The sequence below is a fragment of the Anopheles coluzzii genome, chromosome 3 (genome assembly GCF_943734685.1).
Source record: "Anopheles coluzzii chromosome 3, AcolN3, whole genome shotgun sequence".
In the NCBI taxonomy this organism is placed as follows: domain Eukaryota; kingdom Metazoa; phylum Arthropoda; class Insecta; order Diptera; family Culicidae; genus Anopheles; species Anopheles coluzzii.
The window spans coordinates 48,538,283-48,557,601 of NC_064671.1; the positions used below are offsets into that span (position 1 = coordinate 48,538,283).

At 42.8% G+C, this 19,319-nt stretch overlaps 2 protein-coding genes across 6 annotated transcripts; one reads left to right on the forward strand and one right to left on the reverse strand.

Moving 5' to 3' along the window:
• Positions 1 to 4,885: 4,885 nt before the first annotated feature.
• LOC120958523 (60S ribosomal protein L38) lies at positions 4,886 to 5,558 on the reverse strand. Its single transcript, XM_040381393.2, has 2 exons — positions 5,434 to 5,558; positions 4,886 to 5,363 (listed from the first exon to the last, which is right to left on the reverse strand). The coding sequence occupies exon 2, from the start codon at positions 5,360 to 5,362 to the stop codon at positions 5,150 to 5,152; it is 213 nt and encodes a 70-aa protein (XP_040237327.1). The 5' UTR covers position 5,363; positions 5,434 to 5,558; the 3' UTR covers positions 4,886 to 5,149.
• A 514-nt stretch (positions 5,559 to 6,072) lies between these two features.
• On the forward strand, positions 6,073 to 19,253 carry LOC120955266 (carnitine O-palmitoyltransferase 1, liver isoform). 5 transcript variants are annotated; one of them, XM_040375974.2, is made up of 12 exons: positions 6,073 to 6,374; positions 13,293 to 13,659; positions 13,725 to 13,861; positions 13,942 to 14,098; positions 14,179 to 14,622; positions 14,707 to 15,222; positions 15,318 to 15,343; positions 16,544 to 16,609; positions 17,185 to 17,323; positions 17,395 to 17,643; positions 17,732 to 18,091; positions 18,173 to 19,253. In XM_040375974.2, exons 2-12 carry the CDS (start codon positions 13,519 to 13,521, stop codon positions 18,302 to 18,304), a joined length of 2,367 nt encoding a protein of 788 aa, XP_040231908.1. In that variant the 5' UTR covers positions 6,073 to 6,374; positions 13,293 to 13,518; the 3' UTR covers positions 18,305 to 19,253. The 5 variants fall into 5 exon arrangements, with proteins under 5 accessions (XP_040231908.1, XP_040231911.1, XP_040231910.1 ...); XM_040375977.2 differs by lacking the exons at positions 6,073 to 6,374; positions 16,544 to 16,609 and adding exons at positions 10,516 to 10,730; positions 15,849 to 15,911; XM_040375976.2 differs by lacking the exon at positions 6,073 to 6,374 and adding an exon at positions 10,517 to 10,733.
• Positions 19,254 to 19,319: the final 66 nt, after the last annotated feature.

Below are 19,319 nucleotides of genomic sequence, written 5' to 3' on the forward strand. Positions count from 1 at the left end.
ATTATTATTATTATCATCATTATTATAATTATTATAATTATTATTATTATTATTATTATTATTATTATTATTATTATTATTATTATTATTATTATTATTATTATTATTATTATTATTATTATTATTATTATTATTATTATTATTATTATTATTATTATTATTATTATTATTATTATTATTATTATTATTATTATTATTATTATTATTATTATTATTATTATTATTATTATTATTATTATTATTATTATTATTATTATTATTATTATTATTACTCGTTGTCGGGAGCAATAAAGGGTGACGGGTACAGATTACATGGACGGGAGAGAGGAACAATCACGAAGACGTGAACGAAGACGTGAACAAAAACGGGACACTGGGACATTGCAGTCAAACAAGTGATAGAAGTCTTTGAAAGCCTATAGAGCTCGGAGAAAGGGATTCTTCAAACCGTAGCGGCTCTGGCGGGATGTGATACATAGGGGGGGAGGGGGGGTCTGTCACAAAGACGACAAAAGGGGGCATAGAGAGGAATGGCGAATAGAAGGGATAGGACATCGAATTCATTTAACAGGAGCGTTGATATGAAACTTGCACGGATGTGCATCCCAACGGATGGGATAAAAAGGAAGGATTTGATGAGAACCGGGAAGGAAGCGTCAAACAGCTACTACTCGAGTGAACTTACGCTGGACATTCTCCAGCCTGGCCATCGCTGTCGAGCCAGGAGGAGACCAAACAACAGCGGTGCATTCCAGGATAGGTCGGACCCAGCAGCAGAACAGAGACTTCAATAGCATGTATTATTGACGATACTAAAACCAATCCGTTTTAAAAGTCGCTCATTATACCAATTTACATTTTATAAATGTAGGTAGCATTTAATGTGAACCTCTTTACTTTAATATCATTGATAACGTTGATCTATTAATGCCCATACTAGGACCATTAATGCGCTAAAATTGATCCACCAACCATACCATACTAATGCTGACCGCATATGGATCCTAGATCAAACTACTGAACCCATAACTGTCCCGGATCTATTTCCCAACCCATATCGGTGCTAGAACTGATGCCGAACCGATACCGGTACTGGAGCAACCCCCATACTGCCAAACCCATACTGCTTTTGAAACCAAACCTGGACGCATATTGGTTTTGTAATTGATCTTAACCCTATACCAATCCTAGAACAGGTCTCTTTTACTCAAAACGTAGCTGAGACTTGTAGCATCTAAACCCTGTAAAAGATCCCAACATCATACCGGCCTAGGAACTGAAACTTAACTGACCCTGGAAATGATTTACATCCTATACCGTTGCTGGAATTGCTCCTGAACATCTACCAATTCTATAATTTATCTCGAACCTACTCTAGAAGTGAGAACCTATAATTGATGGAACCGGATCGGGAACCTGCCCCGATGCAAGAATTAGTTGTTTTTGAAAAAAAAACGTACGCGTAGAAATTAAGCTTGACGTTACTAGCATTTTGTTACATGAAAAGAAGAGATAGCAAGATGTATTGAATTTGAAAAAAATGTAACTTAATTTTAATATTATCGATTTACTTCCTTATGTTTCAAACCCAAAGTTTAGCACAGGCAGCTTTAAACAGTACCGCTGCCGTTCGTTTCGAGCTGCTTAGGCTTTGGTGCATTCTCATGGCAGGGTTCAGCTACAACTAAAGTGCCACGTAGTGATGGGTAATCCGGAGCGGAGTCATGGATCAACTCCGACTCCGGTGCGCAAAATATGACTCCGACTCCGGATCATAACAGGATTCGACTCCGGATCAGTCCGGATCAGTCCGGATGAGTCCGGATCAATCTGGATGAGTCCAGATCAGTCCGGGTGAGTTCGGCTGGGTCGGAACGAGTACGGTAGAATCCGGACGAGTAGTTTAGGTTGTCGTTGTAATTGCTAATTTCCATAATGACTGTCCATTATCGTTTACACAATTCTTGATGAGTTCATTGACTTTCAGGTAAGGCATCGAGTATGTACGAAACAGCATAACAATTTTCTTTCTTGTAATAATATTTACCTTTTCCGTCAGATTTAAAAACCTTTTCCCTTGTACCGTATGCTTCCCAAGAACTCAGTAAAATTTTTAAAAAAAATATCCTTACTGTTTTCGTACCACCATCTGAAACTACTCACCCGGACTCGACCAGACTCATTTGGATGCTTCCAGACCCATCCGAACTGATCCGGACTGATCTGAGGACCGATCTGGACTGATTCGGATTGATCCGGACTGATCCGGACTGATCCAAAGTGATCCGGATTGATCCAGACTCGGAGTCGTTGAGTCCGAAGTTTTTTTTCCGCTTCTGGAATCGGAGCTCCGGAGACGTTCAACGGAGCCGATTCCGATTCTGAAGTCGATTCCGTGATTACGGGATCGGAATTGGCTCCGGAATCGGAATCGAGGTGGGAAACGCAATTTGCTCCGGTAACGAAATCAGGATTGACTTCAGACGTCGGAATCATGAATTAGCTGCGGAATAAGAATTAGTTCTTTAATTGAAGTAAAAAGTTTCAGAAGCGAAATCAGTCCGGGAATCTCCATGAGAATGAATCATTTACAAGTAAATTATATTTTTTGCGGCTATTAATACTTAGCATCATTGGACCCAAACGCCTATTGCCATGGGGAAGCCAAAACCGACTCCGTTTCGAAGGCAATTCTGATTTTGGAGCCAATTGCGATTTCGGAGCAGATCCCGGAACCAATTCCGGAGCCGATTCCAGAAAACTTCGGAGCAAGCCGGAATCGATTCCGACGAAATCTTCATTTCTCCCATCACTACTGTGTAGAATAGTGATGGGCGGGTCGACCCGAACCTATCGGGTCGGAGCCATCCGTAAGCGACCCGGAGTCGTTCGGGTCGACACGAAAGGCACAAGTAGGTTCAGTAGGGGCAACGACTACGGTAGGGGCAAGAAAGCATAAGCGACTCCGACCCATGGGTGCCCCCTCGCCGAACTCGTTGCACCCGCGGGTCGGATTTGATTCCGACTACGACCTATCGCACCCGCTGCACCCACGGGGCGAAATCGATTTCGACTGGCTCGCACCTGACTCCGGGTCAGATCGTGAAATTAATCGTATGACCCACCACTAGTGTAGATCATCAGCGTATGCTATGATCTGCATAGACTTATCTTTATTTAATAAGTAAACTTCTGAATCCTTCATCCTGGTGCCACGCATGGCAATGCCTATAGTAAAGTATATTTGGTGTTATTAAATGGCTACCAACCTTATAATGCTTTTAATTTAAACACACAAAAAATGCAAAAGCACAGCAACACTATGGTTCTGGGCGCATAATGAATCTTTTTCACACCAGACGCTCTACACCAGGGTCCTCCAATCTATTCAGCTCGCGGGCCGCATTGCTTCAAAAAAAAATATGTTGAGGGCCATTTGATGCTACCTATAACTGATGAGTGAACGTTTAAATCTCGTTTTTATAACAAAATACTAACGATACTTGTACAGTTTCGTGTTACTAAAGCTTGATTTTTGTCTAAGAAAAGTAAAAAATACAATTTTATTTGAAAAAGTCATAATAACTTAATATTTATATTAACTCTGGCAAAGTCATTGTGGGCCGCCTTAAAAGCTCTTGAGGGCCGCATGCGGCCCGCGGGCCGTAGTTTGGAGACCCCTGCTCTACACCCTCGGTTTGATGAATGATTTTGGCAAAGAATTTCAATTTTCATTTCATCTTTAAAAAAAATCAATCCATTTCACTACCGCCCAGTATCATAAATATTAATCAAAAAGATGATCCGTTGATATGTTGAGCAAAAGGGAAAAGTTTTTTTGTCGGTGTTTAAACCTATCAACATTCTTCTCACTTTGAACTCATTCATTGCATTAATCGCAGCAGCATATGCCAGTGGGGAATTTTGACCCAACCAAAAGTATAAAAAAAGATTTTCCGACCCATCTTTAATTAAAAAATTATATGATGGATCCGTTTCGGATGCAATCCTGATGGGGATCAAAATTTGAACCCTCACTGACCCGACCCGTCCAAATGCGTGGGGGATGGGTTCATTAAATATCTCACCACGAACACAGCCCAATCTGGGACACTTGAGGCTGTATGAAAAACGTGCTTTGTGCTTTGTTATCTATTTCTAGAATTTGGTTTTAATATTCATTCCGTTATTACTCCTTTTCATACAGTTCATCCAGCAGTGGCAGTATTAGCTGGTACTAGGTAATCCAGCAAGATCAAACCTGTGTTAGCAATATTCTGTGCATAAAGCTATCAGTTTTTCAATACTATGGATATTTCTATGTTTTTTTTCTTTTCTGAAAGATAAAATGAACAAGAGACAAGTTAAAACGTTTGCTAGTAGATTATGGATCCGCTTACTAGCAGTGGCGGATGGACTTCGAGTGCCTTCGTTAAAATGTATGGTGTTCTTACAATCCTTCGAGCCTTTAAATTGATGGGGGCCGCGCGACTGCTTAATCCGCGTACCATTAAAGCTACCACTGCTTACGTTATGAGTGGATGCAGATAGCAGGAACACTATTTCTTTTTTTAAATTTTCCGAGGAAAAAATGCACCGCGATTGAAGTTGTAACATATGAAGATACAGATGCTACCGCCAAAAATGCTCATGAAATGATTCTCTTCTGCCTCAATTTCCACGAAACTTGACACAAACACACGCACAACGAATGTTGTTCATTTCAGCCGGTAAATGATGACAGTCAGTCCTTCAACGTTTGAAATAGCCCAATTTCAATGAATCTATCTACCGGCAACTTTAACCAGTATCCACCACCTTACCGTTTGCTTCCCTGGAAAGTGGAGGGAAGAGGGAAAACAGAACACGACCAAACCAACAATAGTTCCATCATATTTCGTCACATACTCTTTATTCACAGCCACACACATTAAACTATTGGCCAACTCGAGCACATTGTACGTTCTATGCGCAGTTGAAAACACAGAGTATATGAACGAAACACCACATTACTTCACGCGAGGCCGTGCAAAACGACCACCGGGTCGAAACGTCAGCCGGAATCCGCCCCCCTCCAACCGTCACACAACATACGCTGGGAACGGGATGGGAACGGGGAGGGACAGCAGCTCCAAGCGTCTCCGCCAGCTCACTTCACTTCCTTAACCTGCAGGCCTGGGGGCAGCGATTGCTTTAGCTTTTCTGCCTTCTCCATGTCCTTAACCACCAGCGTGTACAGGTAACGGGAGCAGCGGATCTTGAACTTGGTGTTGGTCTCGTTCTTCTTTATCTTGACGGCACGCGCATCCTTCCTGCGGGCCTTGATGAGAAAATCTTTCACTTCCTTGATTTCCTGCGGCATTCTGTGGATGGAAGAACGTACGGCACATTAGTCCGGCATGTTCGCTCGCTTGTGGTGCAGAATTTACGTACTTTAGCGGTAAAATGCAAAGAATAAAGAGGAAATTTCACTACGGCTCGGTAACGTGCGTGTTGTTGACGTTAGCGACAACCCGAAAAGAGAGGGAAAGAGAAGCCGCAACCGGAAACTTCAGTGACGTTCAGGCCCATCCCGCACGCAGCGCACTCTAGTGGCAAACGCATTGTACTACATGACATGCCGTTCAACTGCTGCAATCTTTTTATTTTTGGGTTCGATTGATGCAACCACATACTTTCGATGTTTTTTGTCCTACGCATTGTAATTTCTATTTTTTCCTCATATTTTTCTTGCAAAATATCATAGTGTTTTGTATTTGTGCAACAAACATAAATTCAACAACCATGTTTACCTTGGTACGAACAAGGTGTTCAAATTGTTCCTACCTTTTCCGTTATGTACGTTAACAAATATATTTCCTGTTATTTTATCGGCATTTGGTGTCCCATATCAAAAATGTGCGTACATTTTCTTTACGCAATTATATTGTTCAAAACACAAAACATATCGTTTGTGCACAGCAAGAAGCAGAAATTATCGAGATGTGCCGTGTACCTTTTACGTCAAGCACGTTGCTGTCAAAATGTGCAGAATGGCCGTACCCGCTATAACACACAGCAACATAATAAACCTGAAGGCGGTTCGTAGTCGGAGTTCCGTTTTCTCTGTTTTCAGTCGTGTTTGCTTTGCGTAACCAATGTGTGATGGTAATTGAATTAAGCGAATCAAACTACGCGTAATTAGAAAAGTGTGTTTATGCTGTAAACGATTTAATAAACATTTATCAGTGGTCAATCCGATACGGGATTGAGTAGTCTTTTTTTTGTGTGTGCTAATACGGCACAAGAGCGACGAGTGAATAGGTGTTGTTCGTGCACGAAAGCAACGGTACTGCAATAGAGTGGAGCCACGGCAGCGGGTGGGTGGTACCGAAGTAAGTGTGACTAAAAATAGAAAGAACCTTTGAACGTCGCCACTAGTTATGACGAACGAGTCGCCGCAACAGATCGTAAACGGATATCCTTTATTCAGGCGCAGGTTGCTGTTAACTATCTCACTCCAATGGTGCGTCAAGCATTCCTGCACTGCATACACCTATTACCCGCCTAGTTGTTTTGAGAGTGTAATAACAAAAAAGGCAAGGAAAAAGCTAGTGTAATAGACAGTAAACAAAAGGGTGACCGTAAAGAACAGCCATTGGCGTGTATGAAGCATAAACACGTTTCCCGTTCGTCCTTGCCAGTCGGCATTCCCGTTTGTTTGGTTTCGTTTTTCACACTGACCTACTTTTGCATTTCGTGCTCGCTCGCAAATGCACATGTGTGAGTATGCTCCTGTGAGCTTACGCACACACACACACACACACATTCACAATGGTGCGTAGCAGTAAACATAGCAAAACGTGTTCGACGACGGCGTGTTGCACTATCGTGATTCATGGAAAAATGATTTAAAAAACGTTTGTTTGCAAATTAAATCATTTTAACTGCCACTCATCAATTGGCAATAGTCATTCCACGTAAATAAAAAACATATATATGAATGGCTATGAGTGAATGAATTTGAAGAATTGAAACTATTGGATTCATAAGCAGGAGCCATTACTAGTAATGCATCGTTCGAAAAGTCGGCCTTATCGTTTGCCTCAGGTTGTCGATTTGTAAATAAATAGAAATCGTCGGCTGAACGAATTGCGACATAAACTGTCGACTTAACACCACGACCGTTAGCTAAACTCCTAAAGAAGGTTTGAGAAATATCACCAAAAGCTAATAAATGTCTCAATCCTATAAGTTAATTAATCTTAGGTACTAAATGATTTTAAATCCAAACTAAATGCAAATCGAACCTCATGGTTTGAAACCCTGATTTATTATAATTTTAGGAAAATAATATTTTTATCTTTGCACGCTTGTTTGCTTCTTTGTAGTCAGGAACAGTATGAATTATTATGATTATATTGTATCATTTACATTCCCAACAAAAATCGAGAAAGCTCAATTATATTACTAAGACTACTACTCCAATTAGATCTTAAAATATTAATCGGATATTTGTTTTTATTTGTCTATTTCATTGTCATTTGATTTAAACAATATCGCTGCCGCTAAGCGATCGAATGCAAGCCAAAACGAATGCACATCCCCCCTTTCAAACTTGAAAAGAAGTTTGTTATGCAATGGTAAAAAATAACAACACAAAAAAAGCCATCGTGACCACAAGCGCGGCGTTTTCTCATCGGTCAAAGTCCTCTTCCCCGTAGACAATCGGCAGTGGCAGTGCGTACAATGCTGAAGAACAGCTCAGCCGCTCACAAACACTCGCACGAACGAACGCATGGAAAAGGCACGCCACGAGTATGAAACTGCGGCAAACAAAACAACATCCGTCGCCAATGGACCAATGCTCCATCAGCCCCATACCTGGCCATATGTGTGTGTCCGCCTAGCCACAGCCTTTCGAGGTCGTCAGATCGTTGAATCTATCTAGCTGCTGCGTCAACCTATTCGTGCCGATGCAAGTGCAAGCAGGCAGGCTGCTGGCGGACATTCCACACGCGCAACAAAAATTGCAGCTGATCCGGCAAACAAACTGTTGCACCGCTGCATCTACTATTAGAGTACCCCCTATTGACGGTGGAAAGGGGATTTTTTTTTAATTCGATACGGGACGAGATGCAGCAAACTGGTTTTAACATGGAAATGCCTCCGCCCAGTGCAATTCCTCCGATCGCGATCTACCGCTGAATCGCTTCTCGCTGTTGATTGTTGTAATTTATTTCGCTCAATCTATGCAAGTAGCGAATGCCATTTCGCTTCCCGCACACAACCCTACTCCAAAGGTCATTCTTCCATTCGCATTCGGACGATGGCGAATGATGGTGGATTGTAAATCAATTGTACTGTCTTTGAGCACACGAAATAGAACGATTAAGTTGGGCCCGACCACCAATGATCAAATGGCACATCTAATGCTAGGCTTGCAACCGAATTATGAAAGGATTTGCAGCGCAAAGCACTGCATAGAATCGCTTATCAATATATCTTTTGTGGAATTGTAAGTTACCTTGTTGACGCTTCTAAATCAATGCCAACGTCACACGCTCCTTGTCAGGTTTATCTAGTCGGAATTGTCTTTGGCTTGGTGGAGCAGTGGAACCCGTGACATGGATTATTAGCGAAGGTTATTGTGTTAAGGGCGGTGGGTTTTAGATAAAACATACAGTGTAAAGTGCGTTCCTTCGATAAGCATTATGCAAGGTGCTCTAATGTAACACACGCAATATTTTCGAAACTTAGACCTAGAGAATTCTGGTCAATGTGCTGCGTTTTAATAAATTAATTGCAAAAGCTCTAAACCCAAACTTGGGATAAGAAGTCAAAAACGTGGACAAACCAGCAATAGACAATGCTATCGAACTATGTGTTCAATTGATTCCTGACAAGTAAAAAATAAATAAATAGAAGCAAAGTCATATGATAGATTTCTAATTGTACGGTTTCCTTTTGTATCGCTTTAATTAGCAAAGATGCTATCAGTTTATTGCCCAAACCGGATGGACTTTAAGGTCAATATTTTACAATTTCTCAATAAAAATCTCCATTAAACCAACTGCATTATCAAACCAAATCGAGAACTACTTTTGCTATATTTTTAACAGCAGTCAGGCTCATCTTCAGCTGTGCGACATGTGTGGTGTTGGTTTGTGGTTACGTGGCCTCGCTAACACATCTATCCACCGATAAGTGAGCATGTCCCGAAATCCCGCGGCACTTATCACTTCCTCGTTCCAGGGGTTGGATTTAGTAACCGGTTCAATCTGGCTGAGAATACAGAGGAGTTACGAAAAGATTACACTGCAGAAAACGAAGCTTCCGCGGCATTGAATGGGGCAGCAACTGTATTGCGATAACCGCGCAAACGCTATGTGTGTTGCCGTAAACGCCACCAATGATCGCTCTGTTCTGTTCGATTTTTATTTTAGTTTTGCTCGCCTCTAGAAGATCCGCAAGCTGTCAGGAAAACATTTATGCTCAAATATCTTCAACTACTGGCGTGTAAAATTAGAGAGACGGACAGAGAAAGAGAAGGAGACGCAGCAAATTCTAGCGTTGTTCGAAACGCTTCTCCCTGTGCTGTATATAATCATCATAATCCACCGGCTAACGCTGATGGTGGTGGCAGAGTGTCGCGAGCCGCCCTGTTTGTGTGTCGTAGTGCTGCTGCCGGAACTCCTAGGGCAGTGGCTGCGCGTGCTTCACTATCGGCTGCCTACGGCGCAACGCCGATTGCGCCGGGAGTTGGACTTTGTACTGGCCTTCCCCCTCTTCATTTACGTCACCGTTGCGAATCCGTTTTGGGGCCGAGTTTATATGTTTTCGTTGATTTGTTTGATACTCGAACACCAAAATACTGTTCCACGCATCGCAAAATGTACACAAACGCTTCATGTAAGGTGCCGGGTTTTCCGGTCCGCCGTCCAAAGGTGAAGTTTTTAAGCGCTAAATGAGACATTGAACCGAACCGATTATCTTTTTTTTTTTAATAAATCATGACGCATGGTTTCCCTCAGGTGTCCAAAGCTTAGCGTTCGTTAATCGTGGATTAATGGGGATTGCTAGACGCGACATTTTTGTGTGGGACATTTGCTCGCTTCGCTATCCTGAATGCTGCCGGCTAATGATCAAAGGTCAAAATGATGCTTGCCAATATCAAGCACCGACCCGTGCTCGTGAAGCAACCAAATCCAATTGCGTTCGTTATTTACAGAGCCATGCCTCCTTGCCTCCTGTTTGACCCTTCCTTCCCTAACGCACACACACACACACCCCGAGAGAAGATCACCATTATTCCAGTTCTGCTTCTTCTTTGGCACCATTCATATCCCCTTTGGAACGTCTTGCAAACACATCTTCACACACGCTTGACAAAAAGCGCAACAGCGCAAAGGCACACATCGCCACATCCCACCAACACCACGACTAGATAGAGTGGTCGGAACCAAAACACGTCAAAACACAAAGGTGCGTGACGTAGAACACACGCGTGCGGAGGGCGCAGTTCCCCACCACTCCCAAGCCCAAGCGCACGGGCCTCGGGTGGACGAAGCTCATGACAGCACCCAGTGTCAGTCGTCGGTCACTGGCCAGCCAGTACGCATGGTTAGTGTCGTCTATTCGGTTCGCGCGTATCAATCGGCAAGCACCAGGCCAGCCTCTCAGTGATCTACGTTTGTGAGTAGCTGCTATACGCATTCGGAACGCAGCAAAAAGCAAGGCAGCTGATAACGGTAGTGTGTGAAACCCCTTCGTTTAACATTTATAACGTGACCTCACCATACATACATATAAAACGCCATTGTAATGCGTTTTCCGTGCGCGGCATTTGCATTCAAAGTATCTCAAATCACTATTGCTGCAAGCTGACCTTCCACAACAGTAGAAGAGATATGATGCCGCAGCTACTGTTCCCTTTTCCCATAGGTTGAAGTGTAACGATCGAGTAACACTGTGTGACAGAGTTTTCGGTGGTAGAGAAGTGAGTGGATGCTGGACTTTTCGTGTCTACTTTGACTGCAAAACCCCGCTAGAGACCGATCAGTCAGTGATTGGGCGAACTCTTTCAGTGTTCAATCTGGCTTTGTAGGCAATTTTCGTTTCGAAACATGGTAATGGTACACAAAGCCAGCTGTTACGAGGAAATTTGAGGCGAATGACGATCCCAAAGCAGTGTACCACCACCAAAGTGATCGTTAAGATCGTGATCGCCAGCTAAAATCAAACCACAAACTGGCCCACCCAATTGAAAGTAGCTTTAGAGGGGGAAAGGTACCGCTTGCTGTTGGGTGTTTTACCTGAAACCGAACTGGATGACCTTAAGGGCTGGGTAAGGTAACAACAAGTCACCACACCGAATGGCGAGGTGCAACAGGTCATCCACAATTGCCATGGGGGAGAGTCTAGTGTCAAGCTGGCAGTGATAATGATAGAATCGATTACTTCCTCATTAGAATCTAGTCCGTGTGTTTACTTGCCGGTTGGCGCAGCTTAAATGCCGTCTTCATTAGTTTATATGACCGACGGTGCTGGTCAAGATTCAAGTTTTAATGGGTATTTGTAGCGCTAATAATACGAAATGGAAATAGATGATCTCTTCACCTTCACACCGCTCTTCCGTGTTCGGTGCGCTTGTCCTAAACAAAGCCCTCCAAAACGAGCCAAATGGAAAGTGGAAAGTTTACTGTTACCTCTTAACTAGCTTGGCGTGGCATGCCAAGGTGTATTATCGCTGTCTCTCTCGCTCAAGAAAATCCGGCAGTACGCGACACAGCAAGCCAGTCCATAGGCCAGTCGTTCATGATTTGTGGGCTGCACGTCGGAATAACCGTACCTTCCTAACCAACCATCTATGCAACAGCGTGTTGTTTTTCTAGTGTTTCCATTTTCCCCAGAGATTTACTCCTCCGCGCACGCAGAGTTGGTGGTGATGGTGGTCGTGCAGTTTTCCACTGCTCCAAAACCTGTGTTAATTTGGAGCAGCCACCAAAAACACCAAGCAAAACCACCGTTTGGTGGTGGGATTTTCAATGTCAGGCGCAAACGAATCGAATAATATGCGCGCTCTCCGTTATGTGTGAGTTTTGTTTCTTCAAATCGTATCGCCGCCGTTTCGTAACCGACGCCATGGCATTGGAAAGATTGGTACGTTGCGTTCGTTCGCCCGGCAACGTGATGTTGCCCAGTGGTAGGCATTTCGAGTGGGCAGGCAGGCAGTCAGGCAGGCAGACAGAGGCAGCCTTTGAGCTCAAGGTCACTGGAAGTGATGATTTTGCAACTGAATCGAAAGTTGCCAACGATGTGAAAGACGCACACCTTTTGGGGCAGGTTACTTCGCATTGCCAGAGGTGCCACACACATACACAATATTGGTGCGATTCTCATTTAGCCCCAAACAAAGATGAATGAAACATTGGGACGATGTTTGTTTTTGTTTACTGCACTTTAGAACCATTGAAAGATTGATGTTTTCACCCGTAGTACTGCACGCAGGCATAGAAACTGCCCTCTTATCAAAATGGTTTGTTGATTAATAGAGTGGACACGCTCCACAAGGGCACTCCAACTGTTACAAACGTGATGCTCACGAGGCCACTTCAATTACAGTTGTAAACAAAGTTCGCTGTTAAGCAACTATGTGTAACGTCTTTATTCTTCATTCGTATTCGTTGCAGGTTGAAGGTGTTACAGAAAATAACTAGAATTTATGTCTTTTTACTGAAAATAACATAATTCAGTACTTAGAAGATACCAAAATTATTTATTTTTGATTCTATGTAACAATAACGCAGACAGGGATAGTTTTGTATAAATGCGCTTATAATGAGTTGAATAAGCTGAGCTAAACCCCCTTGTTCGGTACCATATGCACCTAATGAAAATAAGTGAATTGTATAGGAAACTGACACTGAAGTGGTACCCTACACACTATCGCCTGAAACACTAATGAATGTGAAAGATTGTTAACCTTCAATCTCTACGCCACCCGGTAGCACCGGTGGGTGGGAAATAGGCAGCATCGTGACTGTTAACTTTTCGTACCTTCCATTTATCTGGAACCGGTTGTCAGCATTGTAAGACCGCCCTTTTTCTTGGCGTAACTGATAACATTGCCCAGTGCCCGCGAGTCGGAAATTATCAACGTAAACAACCCACTATACTATGTACTGTACTGTTAGAAAGCAAAACGGAGTGAATCGTGTGCCTACCTAATCGTGTGCCCGGTGACCTATTTTGATATGAGTTGTGTTTAAAATCCCCTTTTTGATTGTTTTTTTTTTCTGGTGTCTTTTCAGTGAGATTCGAACATTTTTATCAGCATTGACATATCACCGCAATCGTTGAATTTCTACAACGGAGTGTGCACGGTTGTGATTGACTAGAGAGGCAGCAACTACAATCACCAATACGTATCCCGCCTGAAGGTTGGAAGTTGAGCTATAAGAGAGGCCGTGTTGCAGGGTCTACGCATTGTGATCGACTATTGCTGCGTGTTTATACCGGTAACGTGCAGCCGGTGCGATGGCTGAAGCACATTCAGCTGTTGCATTCTCGTTCTCAATCACTCACGAAGGATGGGACATTAACTATGATCGCGAGGTGCTGGACCTCGTCTGGCAGTCGGGTGTGCGATCGTGGAAGAAACGGTTGGCTCGATTCCGGGTAAGTCCGAGCAGGATCAATAATTTTTACAATACCAACTATTAACCATGGTATGCGTTTTTCAGACTGGGGTACGCAACGGCGTCTATCCGGCCCATCTACAAAGCCTGTGGCTGGTGATAGCGATAGCGGTGGGGTTACATTTTACACAACGGCACGTACCATTCGACCTAGTGAACAAATGGCTATCAGTTTTACCAGGGTAGGTTTATTGCCCGGCGAGATAGATGCATATTATTAAAGTAGAGAACATAATCGATACGTTTTTCCTCCTTTTTCCAGCGATTCATTGCAATGGCAGCTGACGGCATGCTCACTAGCTGGGTTAATCGTTTGGCTATCGATTTGCTACACGATGCGATACTCACTGAAACTGTTGCTCATGTACAAGGGATGGATGTACGAGAAGCGTGCCCCAGGCAGTAGAGTTTCCTTGCAGGTAAGCTGTAGATCTAAATAAGCATTGAATGGTTGATACTACTAACATCTGGCATTGCATTTATTATATGCTTCAAACAGACTCGCCTATGGGGATTGTTCGTGAAAGTGCTTGCCACCTGGAATAAGCCCGGTCTGTACAGCTTCCAAGGATCGCTTCCGAGGCTACCGTTGCCAAGTGTGCAAGATACGATGCAGCGCTATCTGCGCTCGGTTCGACCTCTGCTAGACGATTCCAACTACAATCGTATGGAGCGACTAGCGAAAGAATTTGAGCAAGGCATCTCGACCAAACTGCAGCGATATCTGTTCCTCAAGAGCTGGTGGTCGACCAACTACGTGTCGGATTGGTGGGAAGAGTACGTCTACCTGCGAGGCCGTGGCGCACTAATGGTGAACAGCAACTTCTACGGTATCGATGCGATCTTCATGCACCCGACCAAGGTCCAGAGTGCTAGAGCCGCCAGTGTGGTAAACCTGTTGCTACAGTTCCGCCGCACTGTCGAACGCCAAGAGCTGGAACCGGTAAGTAAATGCGCTACAAAGTGGTCATAATTTTAAAATTTGACAATGCATATATAATATTTCAACTTTTCAATGTCTTTGCAGATCCTAGTACAAGGTTTGGTGCCGCTGTGTTCGTGGCAGTATGAACGCATCTTCAACACCGTACGTGCCCCTGGCGTAGAGACCGATAAGATCATTCACTATCAGGACTCGAATCACATCGTCGTATTGTACCGTGGCTGTTATTACAAAGTTATCATCTATCACAATGGCCGTCTGCTGCGCCCGTGTGAACTGCAAATTCAGATCGAACACATTTTGCAGCAAAGCGAAGAAAAACCACAACCAGGCGAAGAGCTGCTGGCTTCGCTGACCGCTGGAGATCGCACCAAATGGGCACAGATACGGCAAACCGTGTTCGCGAAGGGAGTGAACCGCACATCGCTGCATACCGTCGAAAGTGCTGCATTCGTGCTATCTCTCGATGAGAAACCATTCGAGTTTGATCTAGCTCACCCGGAAAAGTTGGACCAGTTCGGACGCTATCTGCTACACGGTAATGGACACGATCGCTGGTTCGACAAAAGTTTTACCGTGTGCGTAGGAAGCAATGGAAGGGTAAGTGCGTGTGTGGGTGACACGAGCAGTTTTTTTTAATGGTTTGATTTAATTGTGTTATTTGTGTTTATTTAATTGTTCATTTACATTTGCAGATCGGATTCAACGCTGAACATACGTGGTAAGTTGCACGGTTGATATTTATTTCCAGGATCACTCACCTTTGACCGATAAGAACTACAATTCGGAACTGGAGATTATGGGAGCAAAGGGAACATTCTACTCGGTTTCATCGATGGAGTTTAAAACGTGTTCTACACTCGTCATTCTTCTCAGTACATTTCAACTCAGTTCACAACACGACTCCCATTGCTTATGAGCAAAACAACGTGCTCTCCACCCTGTATACAACATCTTTATGTACATGTCTCTTTATTTTCTTTTAAATTTCATATTTATGTTAAAATCAACATCTACAATGAACGGTCCAATACGTCGTGAAACACACAAATCGGTTGTAAAATCCATTATAAATGTTTCCACGGCATAATACGAATTGCAAACATTACTCGTGTCAAATATCGAACATGTACCATCATCATGTGAACCGATTCGCGACTTCATCAATACGCCAATTCACATGTATGCGTTTGGCCGCGTTCCAATTTGTCATCGTACTCTTACAGGGCGGATGCAGCAGTTATGTCGCACATTTGGGAAATGTTGATCATGGGAGAAACCGAGCAGCGGTAAAGTGTACAACGTTTGCTATATTATTACTCTCTGCTTTTCTTACTGTTCTGCTTCTGTACATAGTTATTATAAAGGTATTGGTTGAAAAGAAGGTCCCTTCTCAGGGATGTGGTTCCTGGACGAACATTATTGCACGTACTGTTCAGAATGAAAATGGTGATAATTGCTTTTGGTTTCTGCTGGCGGAAATAATCATTCGATCCACGACATTATTGTTGTAAATAGATAATATCATCACGCTTTAGTTACTCCATTTGGCTGCGTTAGTGCATCATCGGTTATCCGTTGAACAGGTTATACTTTATCAAGACATGGGAAACAATATTCCAATTTTGTATACACGTTATGATACCTTATTTGCAGGTGATGGTTTCACAACCCTTTTTAATAGTTAAATCAACAAGAAGCGAGAAAGTAGGATTATCTCAACCGTTTATTTGGGAAACATCTGGGAACCGGCGACATCCATACTGCACAGAACTGTACATAACACAATCAAGCTATTTTGTATCCTACTGCTCCCAAATTCTCTCTTTTCGGTCCATGAACATACCATCTCAAGCAATCTTTTCTTCAAACTATCCACGTGACTACTACTATTGTTCTACTGACTTTTGTATTCCACCAGGGCTGATGCACCTGTTATGGCACATGTTTGGGAAAATATTGTCGCTGACGAGGCAACCAATAAACGGTAATGGTTTTTAGTATAAGGACCATCCTGACAAACCCAAACACATTGACGATTGTGTAACATACCTTTAGGCTTTCTACACTGTTATGTGTAGCATGACTGAAACACGTGTCATAACCAAACTAATATCTCCCTAACGAAAGGATTCGTTCTATAACATTTAGTATAACCAGAAGAAAAAAATACGGTTCATCTTTAATGAAATGGCTTTTGATGATGCTGCTTTTACACATTCTCCATGAATGCAAATTGGTATAGATTAATCTTATATAGTTTTGTTTTCTGTTTTAACATTTCTGAAATAGTAACCCCTTAACAACAGACCTGAAGTCTCAATAATGTCCGATCGTATCCAAATTCTAAATGTGTAATGAGGCTTATTGAATACAAGACTAATGTATTTGCCAGTATTTTTTTACGTTGCTGTGATATAGATTTAGCTATGCTTCCAATTAGTACTTTTCACGCTAGTAGTTGCCGTTGCATGCTTAGTTGCACACAAAATTAACGCTAACTATATGATTCATCTTTGAACGACGATTCTCATAATTTGATCACGCACCTTGCTTTAATAGATATGATGAAAATGGCAACACAGTCGGCATTCCTGAGTTTGAGCCTCCAACTCCCAAACGATTGACATGGGATCTGAATGATAAAGTAGCGCTGGTCGCTATCGACGAGGCACACATTGCCGCTCAGAAGCTGCTGAATGTAAGGTTCAATATACAGCAGCGTAATGTCCACCTGTTTGCTTACCAAAATAATTTTCCCCAACATGGCAGGATGTGGATCTAAGGATTCTGGTACATGATGCTTACGGCAAGGGATTGATGAAGACCTGCCGCCTTTCCCCGGATGCCTTCATACAAATGGCGCTACAGCTGGCATACTACAGGGACGCTGGGAAATTCTCCCTCACCTACGAAGCATCCATGACCCGGCTGTTCCGCGAAGGTCGCACAGAAACAGTTCGTCCATGCACGATTGAATCAGCTGCCTGGGTGAAAGCAATGCTCGACAGCAATGTTTCGGTAATGGTTATTGGAACCTTTTTTGAATCTTTGATCCTCTACATTTGCTCACTTTCTTCTATCCTTTTCCATTCTTCGTATTTCGCAGACCGTAGATCGTGTTCGTTTGTTGAATGAAGCCTGCGAGCGGCATCAGCTTGGCTACCAAGATGCAATGTGCGGCAAAGGTATCGATCGGCATCTATTCTGTCTGTACGTGGTGTCCAAGTATTTGGAGATCGATTCACCTTTCCTGCAGGAAGTGTTGAGTGAGCCGTGGAGATTATCTACTAGTCAAACGCCGCACGGACAAACGGCCAAGATGGACCTGAAGAAGCATCCGAATTGTATCAGTGCGGGTGGCGGCTTTGGTCCCGTCGCAGACGATGGGTACGGTGTGTCGTATATTGTGGCTGGAGAGGATCTTATCTTCTTCCACATCTCGTCGAAAAGATCGTGTGGAACAACGGTAAATGTCGCTTTTTTGTTGTAAATTTTGATCTTCTGTATGAAAAACTCATCTTTCGTTTCGCTTCCCATTCCATTGCAGAGTTCCGAAAGGTTCGCGCAGGAAATTTGTCGCGCATTGGCTGATATGAAACACCTGTTTGAGGAGTACCGTAGTTTACAGAAGAAAAATCCCTCCAACGGCACCAAGTCCGATAAACCACAGGCAAAGTAGTGTAGTGGTAGTGCGGGATGTAGAAGCAACAAATACAACCCCGGTTAGCGACGACATATCGTGCAGTAAACATCACCCAATTCGTTCGTAAACTCAATCTACTTTCTACGAAACGTGGCGGTTAGTGTTCGGTTTCAGAAACGTAACTGTGACAGATATACCTGAACCATCGTTTGATAGGCTGGATCTTCAGGAAATTTTGGTCGCAAATCATTTTATACTTTGACCGATATTACACGTTACAGATACGAAGATATGATTGTCGTTTGAAGGCGTTGCTGATATTGTTTAAAATACTACTAAAATGTGACTAAATGTGAAGTGCAATGTTTTCTATCAATCAAACGCGTAAGGTGAAAGAGAAAGGAGGAAAAATGCAGCAATACCCATCGATTATGAAACGTTCGTCATCTTACCCCTATTCAAAGTAGAGTGCGTAAACCACTACTAATGCACATCACGACGGTGCGCCGCAGACGGAACGAACGATATTAGTGTAAGAGTGATCCATGCGATCATACTGAACTGCTAGCTGATGCAATCATCAATGCAATTGAAAGACATGCAACATCCAATATAAAATACAAAACTACGAAGGACGCGTGGCAGGAAATGAAAATGCTAGGAAATGCTAGGAACGATTGTTTATCTGTTTATTTGTTTTTTTTTCGTATTAGTTTTCGTTAATGGTAGTGACCAATGTTTTTTTTTTTTTTGTAGATAATACTAGATAGATGAGATGAGAACACGCAGAAGTAACTGATGTTAATCTATATATAAAGCAAATGAGTGTATGCGAAATTTTAGTGTGTATGGGCAGTAATATTCAGGAAAAAAACTGGTGGTCTTTAATCACTAAAACAAACATCTGAAGCTAGCCACTTTTTAAGCTGTTTACAACCTAGGATAAAACCATATTTTGGAAATAAATACACATGCATCAACGATATTACCATGCATTGTAGTTATTTTTGCTATATTTTATGGATACAGTTTGCAGGTAATGCTTTATTTT